Consider the following 15,784-nt stretch of genomic DNA (forward strand, 5'->3'; position numbering starts at 1 on the left):
ACGATATAACTTGGGGCAAGGTACAGGCGCTTCTGTCAAGAAAAATAAGTGAACTAAGTATTTGTTAAGTTATTACGATGGTTTTCAAACTTTCGTCTACCTCACACATCAAAGTTACTACACAAAACCATTAGCAATATTATTTATAATGTATCTTTTAAATTAACTATCAAACGAGACTTATCCTTCCGAACAGTCAACAAACGTAACGATGTCTAAGGCATTCGCAAGTAAGACATTTAAACAAAATTAATATATTCGGATTTACTACGCGATTTTTATTATTTTACCTTCATACTCCGGACGTTTCGGTTCGGAGGAAACGAGATCAAAATGTCCCCAAAAAAACGCGATACTATATCCGAAAATATTAGTTTTTTTTTTTCAGTTAAGAAACAAATATTATTCTTCTCTCCGTAGCGTCATCCATTTACTGTATGTTGTACGACTTTTATTTATTCATAACGCTCAGCCCTGTTACTGCTTGATATATATAGGTATACTTCAGCTTTGCCCGCATATTAAATGCACTGTGACGTACGCCTCGTCACAAAAAGGACTTATTCGATTTCTCAAGGACTCCGTCATAATAACTTGATGGTAAAATAACTGCAAGGTCTCAGGACGACGCTCTTTTGATTAAGAATACAATCTTAAAGATCGGCCTTCAATTGACGGATCAATAACATTATATTAATTTTATTGAAAAGACAAATACCTTAGTTTTTAAAGTGAATGACCAATAAAGTAGGTAAATTTTAAATAATAACGACAGTATATTCAACAACAGATATTTAATTGCGATATATGTATTATTTTTGTGTACTTTTCATGTATTTCATAAACTTTGATTTCCAATTGTCAACAAAGGAGTTCGTATTTCACTGTTTATATTATATATATGACACGGTATTCGCAAATAATATATGAAGTCCCGATATATTTTTAACAATAACATTATATAGTATACACATGTTAAGCATCAAAATAAATTCGTATTAAAATTGAAGTTAAGATTTTTGCCTTTTTTATGCTATGGCTTCATTCACTGGGATCTGTGTTTTTTATTTGTTGAACCAATTATAACTTCATATAAATGAGTCCACGCGAAAATCATATTATAATTTTAATATTTAATACTATATTTTTTTATACATCAGTATTATTAAACAAACACACTTTTATTTATAATAATTTGAGTAAAATCAAATTAAAGGTGATGATATCAAGCTATCAAAAATCTATTTGTTTAATTTCATCTTAAAGACATTTAAAATATTAACGCACAATCTGACTTTTCTACAAATAATATGATTAAAAAGATCTCCAAAAAATCACATTTTCATATAAAATAATAGAGTAGCGATCGTCTTAGTCGCAAACGTTACATATAAGATATAGGCATTATTTTTTTTATAATATCAAGTAAATATACTATTGTCTTAATTCCCTATAAATCAAATATTATTAGAGAAAAGGTGGTTTAAATATTTTAATTAGTAAAATCAATTAGTAATAGAAAAAAGATTTTTAATTTTAAATTCAACATTTGTTTATTACATTCCGAAAATATATGTACACCTAGCTCTATGAATTTTAAAGAGCTTAATAATAATGGCAACACTAAACATGTATAGATCATAATTATATAGAGGTTCACTTGCATACCCAACTATTGTATTGATATTTATTTCATAATTTATACTTAAATCATTACATAATAAATAAAAAATTTACACTTATTCGATATCTTTGCAGATACTAAGACAAAAATACATTAAATCCTCTTTGGGTGTGGTCACACAACGATCGATATGCCAGTGCTCAGGATTCCTCTGTGCATAAAATCTATAATTTCCCTCTGTACATTCTTCTGATCTGTGCCATCATGTCTTCAAAAATTGTTTGATAACAAATACAAAGTTTAAAGATAGTTTTTAATTATAAATAATGAGTGATTTGTTGGCGTGCCGTGTGTGCCTGGCGTCTGAAGACGTGAAGCTTTACAGTCTCAATAAGTACAATTTGATGCAATCCTACGAGATGCTAACCGGAATACAGGTTAGATATTAAATGACATTATTTTATTCCTTATTCCTAATCATAGTAATATCAACACCGTTTCAAACACGAAGATGTTTAAGCTAATTCAATTATACATTTCTCAATGGTTTATTTCATATTCATATTTTTTTGGTTTTATAATTTTCTGTATTCAAAACATATAATAACTTAAGTTTTAAATGCATTGAGTCTTACCTGTATTATTTTGTTAAAATTGCATATATATACAACTGCGGACATCAGACTGCAAGTTTGGCTTTATATGAAAACTCATAGCATATTTTCGTCTACATTCTCATAAACCGTAAATGTACTATTTAGAAAATATAAATTTTTATTTAAACATCAATGAAACACTGTACTTGCTAACTCTTAAAAATGAAGCTACTGTATCTTTATATAACTAAGGTATAATTAATGTTATAATTACATTACTTATAATCATATAAATATCACATTAAAATAAAAGCTAGGACAAAAAGAAAGATATTATCACAGAATAATTGTTACATTACTTTTATCTTAAAAGATAACTCTGTCATCTTTTCATATCTTTGTTTTATTCCAGCTGTGCCCGGAGGACGGTTTGCCGCAACACATCTGTAGTTTCTGCAGTTCGTTGTTGAACAAAGCCGTATCTTTTAAAGAGAAATGTCTCAGCTCTCAGGAAATATTGAAATTCACGGAACAGAAACAAAGAGTGAGTTGTTGTTTTTATTAATAATCATGTTTTATAAATGTGCAGCTCGGTAAAATTCCTTGGAGGTTCATATCAAGACTGCACAAGTATTAATTCATAATATATATATATATGCTTATATTAAATGATATCAAAGACATGACACTTCCATCTCGTCTGAACATTATCATGGTCTCTGTAAATAAACCCTAACAACTTGACTGTGTAGTCGTAATAAAAAAAAAAATAACTTATTTGGTCAAAATATCCTAGTCACATATATATGAGGAATTTTACGAAGATTCTTCTCGACAAAGACTACTGAGACCCACCTTCATATTCACTAACAGACGTCTCGGACAGTCTACCTCTTGTTCATAGGAATAAAGACGATAATACACGAATCATAATTTTTTGAACCAATACTTAGTTCTGCAACAAATTCCAACAAGGTTGCGTTAAAGGTTCAACGTCCGTCTCTTTCTATCCCCCCCCCCCCGGGGAGGTAATCCGAAGTAATCCGAAAAACATTAATTCCATACAAGTGAATACTCACGAATGTTTTAGATCTCATGGTTTCTTACAATTCTCAATTGACCCACTTAATTACTCTCGCTCCGTCTCTTTCTCCCTTTCTCTCTTTCTCCCTTTCTCTCTTTCTCCCCCTCCCCAGCAGTTAGACGTACATATAACGTTTAACGTTTGATTTAATTGTTAGCAATGTTTATATAGTTCGTCTTAAACAATGTGAGTTCACAAAAAAATGATTTCTAAGCCTTCCTATTTTCATTTCCACATTACGAAGCTGCAATGAGGGACACCAAACACAATTTTTAATTTTATAAAATGGTGTGATAAATTTTCAGCTGACTTTAGATAATATAAAACACATCCACCTAGCACACCATCACCCGTACAGGAGAGACGAGGAACATAGGCGATTCAACGTAGACTACACGACGGTCAAAAAAGAGACCACCATTAAAGAAGAATTACCAGAGAAGAGGAAGAAGAGAAGAAAAAAGGAGAGTATAGAAGTTAAACTTGAAGATGAACCCCAAGACGATGGTTACGGCAATTACGAGAGCGATCAAGATATACCGGTCCTGGACTTGGATATACGTGGATTGGAGCTGCCAGATGGTCAGGAGATAGCGGGAGATAGTCAAGAGATAGCAGGGGATAGTCACGAGATAGCTGATAAAGATCTCAAGGATGTGGAGATAGTGCTGCTGAGTAAGGCGGAGCAGATACAGGAGATTGAAAAGAGGAAGACATCTTCCAACTACGTGAACTCCTACTACAAGTGTGAAAAATGCTTCAAGGGGTTTATCACTGAGCCTACCTACAGAAATCATATGGTCTGCCACGATCCTGTGAGTATAAAACGTATATATATATATATATATATTACTTGCCCTATGTAAAAAATCAGACCTATTTATTATCTGTACATTGAAGTAGCACAAAAATATGCAAAGTGAATAAATTTTAATAAAATTTGATAGTTTTGAACCTGGGCCGTTGTGCTCAAACCCTTCCAGTCGCTTCACAGATTGAGCTCTCGTGTCCTCATTAATATTATCTTATATGCTGTTTGTTTAAATTGAATACTCAAATTGTTTTCCAAATGAATTGTTCTCGTCCGATGTATATTTTTATTTATTATATTAATTTTACGCAAGTGTTGAATTTATTTTACTTTGATGGTTAAAGGAGCGCGGTCCACACACGTGCGACGTTTGCAACTCCCACTGGCCGTGCGCGCGCGCCCTTAGAGCACACTCGCTGAACACACACGAGAGGAAATACATGTGCAGGGTGTGCGATCATGTGTCGAGATCCAGGTGAGGAACACACACACGCACACACACACACGCCTACACGCACATATACTCTCGTTAAACATTCAATATGACGTCATAGTCTAGTAAACATACGCCATAAAATGGAGCACTCACAAATAAATAAAGTCACATCAGTATAGTCATAGACACAATCCAAACTGCTTTCCAGCCATCGAGCCAAGGAGCACAGCAAGTGGCACAGCGGGTTCTCCTTCATATGCAAGACGTGCGGCGCCTCGTTCGCGTGAGTGGCGACACTAACTGTGACTTAATGATATGACAAGGCTTTAAAATAACTTGGGACCGTCACGAGTCAAGTGATGAGTCATAATGTCCTTATAATATTACGTTGGGACTGTTTAATATATATATATATATTGTTGGCTACATTTTCATCAGAAACTGTCAGCACCACAGCCGACATACACATATCAGTTCAGGTATAGATTTTTCTTTTCCAGCAAATCCACGAGTTATCTGACACACATGCGACTCCAGCATCCGTCGAGCAACTCGTGCGAGATCTGCGGAGAGTCGTTCGTGGGGGAGTTCGGGCTGAGGATGCACAAGAAGAAGTCACACGTCGGTACCACACGGATGCAAGCGGTCAGTATACCCACTAACCAGCTGGTAACATCTGCTCAACACCAGTTCCAGTATCCGGCTGTGAGTCAGTGCGATCGCTGCCATCACAAGTTCGACTCCCGGGAGGCGCTGCTGCGACACGTCCAGCTGTCCGGGGACGCGTGCGACGCGGGCGAGGACACGCCACGGTTGGAAAACTATAATAAAAATAAATCACATTGGGACATATCATTGTTGATAATTTAATATTTTTCATATAAATGTTCGTTTTAAGGCCGTGTCCTCACTGTGGGGAGGGTTTCGACTCTGACGACAGTCTAAGGGACCACGTGGCGTCCCATGAGAAGGACACCGGCGTCACGTGTGAAGAGGTTAGCGTTATACATTTTAGAGGTGGTAGAGCCTAGCTGTGGTCAGTCACCACAGCTCGAGCATGGGCTCGACCGGAGAAGTACCACCCTCTCACAGAAGATCGGCTTTTAGCAGCCTTTAATGACTGTCTTTGGACCGATGAGTGAGAGAGTCGGTCGCCCTTTCCTGCCATTTCCTTATTTCTACCCCTTGCTTTGCCTTTTCCTCGACAACCGAGGTTGGCAACGCATCCGCTAAATCTATGTTGTGGATGTCCATGGGTGACGGTCACTACTGACCACCAAGTAGGCCGTCTGCTCGTTTGCCTACTCTCACATTATATATATCAACTTTATATTCTTTCAGTGCAAACTAACGTTTTCGTCATCTAGTTCCTACACGATCCACTACCAGAGAGTACACCTCGGACTTAAGATGAAACAGAACAAGCCGCGCTGTTACAAGAAACCGGCCGACAGTCACGTCTGCGAGATGTGCGGGAAGAAGTGTATTGTGAGATAACATGTGACATGCGACACGGAACACACACCACACATGTGACATGCGACACGGAACACACACCACACATGTGACATGCGACACGGAACACATACCACACATGTGACATTTGACACGGATCACATACCACACATGTGACATGCGACACGGAACACATACCACACATGTGACATGCGACACGGAACACATACCACACATGTGACATTTGACACGGATCACATACCACACATGTGACATGCGACACGGAACACACACCACACATGTGACATTTGACACGGAACACATACCACACATGTGACATGCGACACGGAACACATACATACATGTGACATTTGACACGGAACACATACCATACATGTTACATTTGACACGGATCACATACCACACATGTGACATTTGACACGGATCACATACCACACATGTGACATTTGACACGGAACACACACCATACATGTGACATTTGACACGGATCACATACCACACATGTGACATTTGACACGGATCACATACCACACATGTGACATGCGACACGGAACACACACCATACATGTGACATTCGAAGATGACGCATTTTTCTGTTCCAGACGAAGGCAACCCTGATGTATCACCAGCGGATCCACACCGGTGAGAGACCGTTCCAGTGTAGCGACTGCCCCAAGAAGTTCAGTGTGTACCAGAGACTCCAGGTGAGGAGTTACACAATATCCACACCAAACATACATACATCAATACATAGAATAAAGCATGCGATACGGTACTTTCTATAGATTCATCAACGTATACACACGGGGGAGAGTCCTTACCAATGTAAGAGTTGTCCAAAGGCTTTCAAACACAAGGCAGCTCTCAACAGACATGATCGGGTAACTTTAAAGTTTGTGATTACTTTATATTATACTAATATTTAGCATACACTAATTATAATAAATTCAGGTCCATACGGGGGCAAAGCCCTACGGCTGTCCTCACTGCGGCAAGTCGTTTTCACAGTCAAATTCTATGAAACTTCACGTAAGCACCGTGCACCTTCGACTACCAGCGCCCTACAGGAACAGGACGAATAAAATATAAATATACCTAAAGATTTTTCATTCACCCTCAAATAATATATATATGTATATAATTAGGTAACACACATTTAATGTGAACCGTAGCTCTGAATTCCCGAACGCACCCGAAGTGACATTAAAGCGATGACATTTGTTTTATTCACTTTTGCGCGGGAAAGTATTTTACGACGGGAATGTGATTTTAAATTAAATTAAGGCCGTTTTGCTTTAGATAATAATAAGATAAAAGTCCTTGAGACAAGTTTGTTCCAGTTAAGGTGTGATTTGTTATTTAAAGGTTGTAGATTAATAAATCTACACTACTGTCTTATAAGACACCTATATTTTTTATGATTTTGTCCGAATCCTAATGAGGTAAATATGTAATTTATTATATATACATTGAAGTTTATCTTATATATAAAGGAAATAATCTGATAGCTTCTAATAAATATTATTACTACTTATTCTATTTGATAATCCAAAATGGCTACCTACTTCATATCTAATTATTGCAACGATACTCCCATAGCTCATCAATGAAATAGGAGGGTAAAGAATTGATATTTTCAGCGTTACCAGATCACATATATTATACACAGATCTAATTTTCAATAATTCAATTAATTTATCAATTTCAACAAAGCGACATACTGAACGTATCTTACTATATTATAACTTATGTATCAAATGTCAAACATTTAATTTCCAATCAAGAAAATTATAAAACTAAACCAGCCATAATACGCATTAAATGAAACACGACCTCTCTATATGAAGTTATTTATTATGGAAGTTTGTTCTGGGACGTCTCTACCACTGGCTGGCGACCCTCTTGTACAGCTGCATGCATGTCCTAGCATCTTCCAAAGAATCGTGTAAATTCACCTGAATACTCTTCTGGAGAAACTCACGAGCGAGGTCCTTCAGAGCCCGGGGCTGACCGTTCTGAAATATATAGTCGTAAAAACCTTTAGGATTGAACCTTTCGTAAGGTCAGGGTATTCTTGGGTGCTTTCATAACATAATAGAGATCGTCAGACATGAGTAAATGATTGGCTGAGCTCAGAAAATATAACTACATACAAACATTTGAACACATTACAAGTTAAAATGAGGCAAGCTGAAAAATTAACTATTTCAGCAGTATGAATTGAACCCTTGACACAAAGTTGAACAAACCTCCAAGCAAAAATACTCCTAAGTTAAATATTAGTGGATGTAGGACGATCACTGTTCTAGAGTTCCGTCTTATAGTAGTAATAGAACGTAAACGTGACGTGGAAAATATATAATCACCTTCATAAACCTGGGATTTTTGGCGAAATCTCGCGTGTCGTTTTCCGGATGAGACAAATTTAGAGCTTGAAGATCGAAGTGTAACGAATGCCCCACTAGGATTTTACCACTCAACAAATTGGCAACTTCTCCTCGTACGCTGTCGAAGGGCCGCCCCGTTTCCAGGTCATGCTTGTCAATCCCGTGCAAGCCAGTCCTGTAGTCTGTGACGATGGCCGTAGGTTTAACGTAGCAGTTTAGGAGAACATCGCAATATTCGTCCACTACTGACACCTTGGCCAGCAAACTTCGGTTGCCCGACGCCACCATCTCGCAGTCCAAAGCAATAACACGCATGATGAAATTTTAAACTTAAAATTTCAAGTGTTTCGACTAGAAAGAACACTACAGACGCAAAACGACTTGTTGCCCGTGACTCGTGCAGTTGTAAATTTGCAATAACTAATAACTGTTTCGTCATTCCGACGCTATTTATAGCCTATATTCGATTCAGGGGAAACACTGGACAGAGACAATATTTGATAACAATCTCGAACATACTAACGGATTAGATTAAATCAGATTTTACAATTAGTTTATTTCTTTATCCTTATTACTTATTACTTCAATATATTATTTTTGTAATATATTATTATGATAATAAAATTAATAAATTACGATTATTACATGAAATTCTACTAACAACGTCCTTCATTAATTAATTTTTAACAAAGAATAGTCACTGTTGCCAACTCTGTCCCCAACAAACCTGCAGTGTATACAGGGACTAAGTATTAAAACAAGACACTCGATCCATCGAATCTGCCAAATTTCCTATTACTTCATCAGCCTTATGTTCACCTCTACTCTCTACAAATCTATTTCTATGATTATTTAAATAACTTATATCATAGATAATTAAAGTATGTTAATGTTTCTCGAAAAATCGGTTATTTGTATTAAAGTGTGTACTTGACTTTATGAATAGTGTGGACTAGAAGTTGTCTATTCCTGTCACATACAACCAGTAGATACAAAATGATTCCCGGAAGTCAGAACGGTTACTTTGTGTTATGTGTAGTCTCTTTGAGGATGACATCATTGTTATCAACAAACGTGGAAGTAGTTCTATCAATGTTGATAAGTTCGAAGATAAATATTTTGAAGTCTGTCACTCTAAGGCACCCTTTCATTTGATAGAAATACTTGGAATAGAACTACTGCTTAGGTTATAATAATTGCCACTTCGGTCTACGCATAACATCGGATGTTTGGGACTATGCTCCAATTTCTACATTAATCTGGATTCTGGATCCAGCAGCCATGATGCCCAGGAGTTCAAACACCGGAGATGCTACAACAGACGACGTCGAGGTCGGCTGTTTGTTACAAGATTCTCCTGACCGCTCTGATTACAGTTCCTTTACTTGACAAGATTCGGATTTGTCTCTACCATTTTAATGACACAGGTTCCTGATCACACCTACACTCGTTCGGCTTCTTTAAAACCTCAAGACTGTCTTTGTTACTACCACAGTATAGAAATGTGTTAAACACTCGTCTGTCTTGTCTTAAGTTAACAATTTGAAATACAATAAGTTAATTTCCAAAATGTTTCGGACATTATAAATTATATGTTGTTTGTTAATTGTCAATGATGTCTCCGGCAGAGAAACGAAAAGCGTGTTGCTGTCTTACTTCAAAGCAATCTTCTGTCCTCCGAAGTGAAGTTGAAGTCATTAAAGTATCTTTTTGTTTCAATCACTACGAAGGATTAAAATTGGAAATTTTGTTTAGTTTACACATTTCAAATTTATATAATTTTGCAATCAGCTTGTAACTTGAAATATTTTTCCTAATTTTCCAAGAGCAGAACTCCCTAGGAGTTTCACTTTATGCCGGCTGTAATGCGACATGCAATAGATGGACCGCAGGTTTTCACAATACTGTATATGAATTTTTTTATATTTAAAAGTACTAAATACAGGTCTAAATGACGGACAAACAATATTATTATGTTACTTGTTTCAGGAATTGCTCATTCAAAATGAGTCTCAGGTTTGTCAAAATTTCTTATAATGTTAATAGTACAGAATTGACAACTTAATGTAGACATGAAATACTTTGATGCCGAATAAAACAAATAGATACTTAAAAAAAATTATTTATAGAACACATATATTAAATAAACTTATTTAACTCAAAAAAAAACATTATTCAGTACATTACGTCTCCGAATATCAGATTCATTTTATAGAACAACTGCTTACGATATTATATACAAATACGAAGACTCGGAACTGTGTTCGTTATGAATACATGTCTATCTGACTTCAGTCATTTCAACGCCGAGATGAACTTCACTTCATACGGTTTGTGCTTCACTTGCTGTACTTCAGGCCCTCGGTCTAAACTTCCTGTACTTCATACACTTCCTCGTACAACACTTCCAGTTGTTCCTCGTTGTCATACATCTCTACCTCCGAACTCTCCACCTTAATCTCTCCGTACGGATTCTCTTCGCTCTGATAAACCTGATAACAAAGCATACACAAGTTTTACAATGATAATGTGTACTTAAATAATGTATGTGTAAAATATTTCCTCCGATACATTGGAACTACAAGACGCTGGGACTTGACATTTGACAGAAATCTGATGTAGAAATTATCCATGAGGGAATTTTATAAAAACCCATCCACAATAATGACTGCAAACCTTTGATATACAGTGACTGACTGGTGGCGCCATCTGTAGCCTGCGACATGTAACTCACAACTGAACACAGGTCTGTTGTAGCATGTCTCAGACAATTACTCGGGGTATTGAGTAGATTACAACTTACATGTCACTCTGATGTCTAAACTACGTTAGAGCAAAAGTTCAATCAAAATCCGTTCAGTATATTTATTGCTTGCAGAGCTCACTAGTTATATTAGTATATCAACCTGATAGTTGTCTTCCTGATATATCTCCTCATAGTCTCGCTCCGTCTTCACTTGAGACACAAACTCCTGAGAGTGCAGACCGTCCAATGTCTCCTGCAGTGCGGACGCTGGAACACAAACAGTTCATACATCATTATAAGTTTAGTATTTAAGTACAATGAACCTCGGACATCTATAATATTATTTAGTGTAGATATTCAGTCAAAACGTCTGGTTACTACATGTTTGATACTTCACTCTACATACATAAGGTATGTTTCTCGTACACAAATCCATGTTTATTAGGTGCAAACATTTATAATAATCTTATCTCATTCTTATAACTCTTTGGACAAGATCCTACCGATCAAAATAAAATTAGCTCAAGATTATCTTCATATATCTTCTTCCTGGCAAATATCCCAGCTTTAGCCAGGGTCTGCCTTCCTGCTCAAACTCCTCCACTTTGCACGGACTTTGGCATCCTTGGTGGTAAGTCCATTGGCTCTCATACCCTGCTTCACGGTGTCCAGCCATCGCTTCCTTGGGCGTCCTGGGGGTCTTGCTCCAGGGACCGACATATCAAGGCAAATTTTTCCGACGTAGTTCTCAGGCCGGTGTGCAACATGGCCATACCATCTCAGGCGACTCTCTTGAAGCTTATCCGCTACGTCACGGACTCCAAGACTACCTCGGATAAATGTGTTACGTATACGGTCAGCCCGCGTTACGCCACACATCCACCTCAGCATCTTCATCTCTGTGACGTGAAGCTCCTGAGTGCGCCTGGACTGTGCTGACCATATAAGAGAACGTTGGATTATGCTCTTGTATATTAGTCACTTGAGCCTGGGCGGTTTTCTGCGGTCACAGACCACACGTGCGACCTCACGCCATTTTGCCCAAGCAGCGCTGAACCGGGCTTGGACATGGTGATCGTTGCAGAATAGATCCAGGGTAGCTGAACTTGTCAGACTTAACGGCTGGTTCAGGACCTATATGGATAGTGCAAGAGTCCGGGCTCCCGCAAGCCATGTACTCGGTCTTCGTCACATTTAGTTTAAGACCACCGTTCTCAAGCGTACCGTTCCAGAGGTTCCCTCTCCGCTCCAGCGTCAACCGGCTCTCGTCAATGAGCGCTATGTCATCGGCATACATCATCAGCCATGGAGGCTGATCCTGGATGTTAGCCGAGACAGTGTCCAGCACAACATTGAACAGGAACGGGCTAAGAGCCGAGCCTTGGTGGACCCCTACTGAGATCTGGAAGGGTTTTGTCTCGCCAACAGCAATCCTAACCATTGCAACGAAAGGTTATCTTCATATATATAATGTATGTGTCCTCACCGTTCCTAGACTTCCCCTTCCTGTTCTTACTCTTGTAAGGCGCTGGCAGTTTAAGGTGCACCGTTCTCACATGGAGCTTCATAGAATTAGACTGAGTAAAGAATTTACCGCACTGAGGACACTCATACGGCTTTACACCGGTGTGGACCTGGAACATGTATTAGATAAAATGAGTTTATAACTCACATATATATGTTATGGACCGAGTGATATATTGGTCATTTTTCATAATGGCCGGGCGGTACGAAAAATGGTCACTATGAGAGGGCCATCTGACAATAATCATTTAAAAAAATAAAATTGACCGGGCATTATACATAAAGTCCACAAACTTTTCGTCTGAATAATACAAACATTTAATCAAAATTGTGTTTATTTTTGCCGTTATTAGGCTGGGTTTACACTTTGGCCGATAGAACTAGACGTTATTAATAATGGCCGCTTTATCACATGCTCCCTAACACATATATATATATATATATATATCTTACCCTGTCATGTCTTAATAAGGCTGCCTTGTTGCTAAACGCCTTCGGACAGTGTTGACATTCATAAGGTCTCTCCCCTGTGTGAGTTCGAGTGTGAATCTGGAACATCGGAGGTATAAAATCTTTTGGATGCACATAATACATAGAAATTAATAAAATTCATGTTGTATAAGACCGCAGACCTATATGTTCTTTTTCCTAAGAATTTCTTATACAAATACCGTTACCTGTAGGAACAGGGGCATAGTGAAACTTTTCGGACACATGGAGCAGCGGTATGGTCTCTCCCCGGTGTGGACTCGCTGGTGGTAGCGCAGAGCAGCGTTCGACTGACACAAACAGACATACATATCACTACATAAATCAATAACTATATGATTCCTCATACATGTACTTCTAGTAGCAAGACTATGATCGAACCTACCATATATTATTGCTTAACAATTCCCACCAATAAATAATACACAGCAAGCATAAAAACTAATATATATTTATGGAGATAACTATAACTAATAGGATTGATATTTCTGGAGAATATTTCAGAAATTGTCTTCATACAAGCCTCAGCTGTTATACCTCAACGACTGGCATTCATACCTTTCGTAATAACACCGTGGTGTTCGGTAATATGCACATACAATGATGAAATCAGAAGATTTATATATGACAGAATATTATATCAGACTGATCGTCTTACTTATAAAAGAGTATAAATTCCTCTCAGACATACAAATGTATGTAAAAAATAATTGTGTTGATAAAAGCCTGCTGAAAACAATTTTCTACACTTTTATTATAGAGATGATTAACACATTAATGTGATAATGTGTGATCTTTGAGAACACTTAAACTGCTAGCATTTCCGCTAGTGTAGATACTGGACTGATTTTGATTGAAATCTATATTTAAAGCAGTCGCACATGTAGTTAGATCAAAAATCACTGATATACATAAATATATAATAATACTATCCGAGTTCGGTGTAGTTTTGTGTTATTAGTAGTGTTATATTCACTCACAGCATATTGTTTGCCGCACACTTCACACACGATATTCTTGAGTGTATAATATTTTTTCTTGTCGAGTTCGCGGTCACGTCGAAGTCGAGGGTTCGTGTGGACTCGCTGGTGAATCAGACAGGCCTTCTCACTGCCGAAGATCTTGTCGCACTGAAATGTTAATATGATGATGACTTTTCTTGTATATTTCATATTGATATGTTTGTGTTTAAATTGGGATAATTTATGACTAGTTCGTATATTTGATGACAATTTTTATTTTTCTAAATGCAGTATATTTTTATACAGTTAACACTAGTATATACACTACTCGGTACACTTTATATGGTAACTACGGATTATTTAATCAGAATCTTGTTTTGTCTGGAAATTAAATCAAAATGCTAGTTTTAATAGTCCTTTGTGTTTACAATAACGGTATTATCATTGTAAACCTTTTTTGAGCCAAAAAAAAACAATCGACTTGCTAAGATACTTTTTCTCGTGACAATTTCTTCGTAACTCCCAACAGTAAACTATTCATATAGATTTCATAATGTTATACGAATAACTTAATTTCTGACAATGGTTACCGAAACGAAAACCTTTAAATCCTTATCATGACATTTATTACAAATACAATCCTGAACTGACATAGTAAAACAAAATATATGATTAATACATATTGTTTTTATTACCGAATCTAGCTAGCTGTACACATGTTAGCGTAATTTATTGCAGCGCGCCATAATCTTACCGTGTCACATCTATATTCGTTTCTTTCTATCCTCAATTTATTATTGTGTTCTGTTTTAAGATGCTCCTTCAATTCATCTTCCGTTGGGAAAGTATCGCCGCATTCACAGATAATATAGTGTATACTAACATAGGAACAGTAAAACATGATACACTCCCACAGATTACTTCGTATAACAAATACAAAATGGACCTTATTTTTCTGTTCTATGCGTGCGCCATCACAATATCTGTGGCGTCCGGTGTGCGTCTGTAACGACTAGGGATTGACACCGATGACGTCAAATAGCGATTTTACTTAACGATTCTGTTATCGTAAAAGTGTAATGTGATGACTTGGTTTGGTTTTTATATAAATATGTTTTTTTTTAGTGTGAATTTAGAAATTTTAAATATAATAATTTTCTTAGGTATATTAAATTACTATTGTTTAATGTTGAAATGTAAATGACTGTAAACCATTTTGTCACCATGATTATTTTGAATAAAAAAACAGACTAATCGATAATAATTATTATTGATTATAACGTATTAAATTACGACGAATTTTGTATTATTATAACATTATTTATAATAAATCAACATCGATTAAACACATAATCGATTTAAGGAAATGGTTTAAGGCAACTCTATAGTACAGATTATACTGGCATTGTAAAACAAACACGGAAGCGGAAACAATTACATTTTAATGGCAAGTCGCGTTTCTTATCTATTAATAAGAACCAAAGAAGTTTAATGTAGAAAACGTTTAATTCATAAAACCTATCATTATTAAATAAATCGATTTAAAGGAATTTTGTGTCTATAATGTAGAAAGTAAATATAATTTAAAAGAACATATTGTCAATGAAGCCACAGTTCATTTCATATTATGTTAAATTTGTCTATTTGCT

General features: G+C 36.6%; 3 protein-coding genes across 7 annotated transcripts; 1 reads left to right on the top strand and 2 right to left on the bottom strand.

Moving 5' to 3' along the window:
- Window positions 1-1,643: 1,643 nt before the first annotated feature.
- Window positions 1,644-7,121, top strand: LOC116778450 (zinc finger protein 345-like). 5 transcript variants are annotated; one of them, XM_061525714.1, is made up of 12 exons: window positions 1,644-1,677; window positions 1,759-2,061; window positions 2,633-2,764; window positions 3,610-4,119; window positions 4,460-4,590; window positions 4,760-4,834; window positions 5,052-5,363; window positions 5,450-5,546; window positions 5,893-6,039; window positions 6,630-6,731; window positions 6,813-6,908; window positions 6,979-7,121. In XM_061525714.1, the coding sequence occupies exons 2-12, from the start codon at window positions 1,951-1,953 to the stop codon at window positions 7,114-7,116; spliced, it is 1,851 nt and encodes a 616-aa protein (XP_061381698.1). In that variant the 5' UTR covers window positions 1,644-1,677; window positions 1,759-1,950; the 3' UTR covers window positions 7,117-7,121. The 5 variants fall into 5 exon arrangements, 4 of the variants coding, with proteins under 4 accessions (XP_061381698.1, XP_061381699.1, XP_061381700.1 ...); XM_061525715.1 differs by having other exon boundaries at window positions 1,655-2,061; window positions 5,052-5,172; window positions 5,242-5,363; XM_061525716.1 differs by having other exon boundaries at window positions 1,655-2,061; window positions 5,052-5,172; window positions 5,248-5,363.
- Window positions 7,122-7,863: 742 nt separating this feature from the next.
- On the bottom strand, window positions 7,864-8,849 carry LOC133319854 (apoptosis-enhancing nuclease-like). Its single transcript, XM_061525725.1, has 2 exons — window positions 8,394-8,849; window positions 7,864-8,042 (listed from the first exon to the last, which is right to left on the bottom strand). The coding sequence occupies exons 1-2, from the start codon at window positions 8,727-8,729 to the stop codon at window positions 7,908-7,910; spliced, it is 471 nt and encodes a 156-aa protein (XP_061381709.1). The 5' UTR covers window positions 8,730-8,849; the 3' UTR covers window positions 7,864-7,907.
- A 1,671-nt stretch (window positions 8,850-10,520) lies between these two features.
- LOC116778457 (zinc finger protein 239-like) lies at window positions 10,521-15,146 on the bottom strand. Its single transcript, XM_061525724.1, has 7 exons — window positions 14,890-15,146; window positions 14,154-14,303; window positions 13,362-13,463; window positions 13,138-13,233; window positions 12,647-12,794; window positions 11,321-11,427; window positions 10,521-10,906 (listed from the first exon to the last, which is right to left on the bottom strand). Exons 1-7 carry the CDS (start codon window positions 15,034-15,036, stop codon window positions 10,781-10,783), a joined length of 876 nt encoding a protein of 291 aa, XP_061381708.1. The 5' UTR covers window positions 15,037-15,146; the 3' UTR covers window positions 10,521-10,780.
- Window positions 15,147-15,784: the final 638 nt, after the last annotated feature.

This window comes from Danaus plexippus, chromosome 31, assembly GCF_018135715.1.
Source record: "Danaus plexippus chromosome 31, MEX_DaPlex, whole genome shotgun sequence".
NCBI classification, from domain to species: domain Eukaryota; kingdom Metazoa; phylum Arthropoda; class Insecta; order Lepidoptera; family Nymphalidae; genus Danaus; species Danaus plexippus.

What these genes read in the sequence shown, in the direction of transcription:
- LOC116778457 (XM_061525724.1), bottom strand. Translation starts at nt 15,036, where the DNA reads ATGTTTTACTGTTCCTATGTTAGTATACACTATATTATCTGTGAATGC. An exon ending in ACGAATATAGATGTGACACG is followed by an intron (nt 14,304 to 14,889) that starts GTAAGATTATGG and finishes TTAACATTTCAG; the next exon opens with TGCGACAAGATCTTCGGCAG. An exon ending in ATCAGGAAGACAACTATCAG is followed by an intron (nt 10,907 to 11,320) that starts GTTGATATACTA and finishes CTTTGTTATCAG; the next exon opens with GTTTATCAGAGCGAAGAGAA.
- LOC133319854 (XM_061525725.1), bottom strand. Translation starts at nt 8,729, where the DNA reads ATGCGTGTTATTGCTTTGGACTGCGAGATGGTGGCGTCGGGCAACCGA. An exon ending in AAAATCCCAGGTTTATGAAG is followed by an intron (nt 8,043 to 8,393) that starts GTGATTATATAT and finishes TATATATTTCAG; the next exon opens with AACGGTCAGCCCCGGGCTCT.
- LOC116778450 (XM_061525714.1), top strand. Translation starts at nt 1,951, where the DNA reads ATGAGTGATTTGTTGGCGTGCCGTGTGTGCCTGGCGTCTGAAGACGTG. An exon ending in TCACGGAACAGAAACAAAGA is followed by an intron (nt 2,765 to 3,609) that starts GTGAGTTGTTGT and finishes ATAAATTTTCAG; the next exon opens with CTGACTTTAGATAATATAAA. An exon ending in GATCATGTGTCGAGATCCAG is followed by an intron (nt 4,591 to 4,759) that starts GTGAGGAACACA and finishes ACTGCTTTCCAG; the next exon opens with CCATCGAGCCAAGGAGCACA.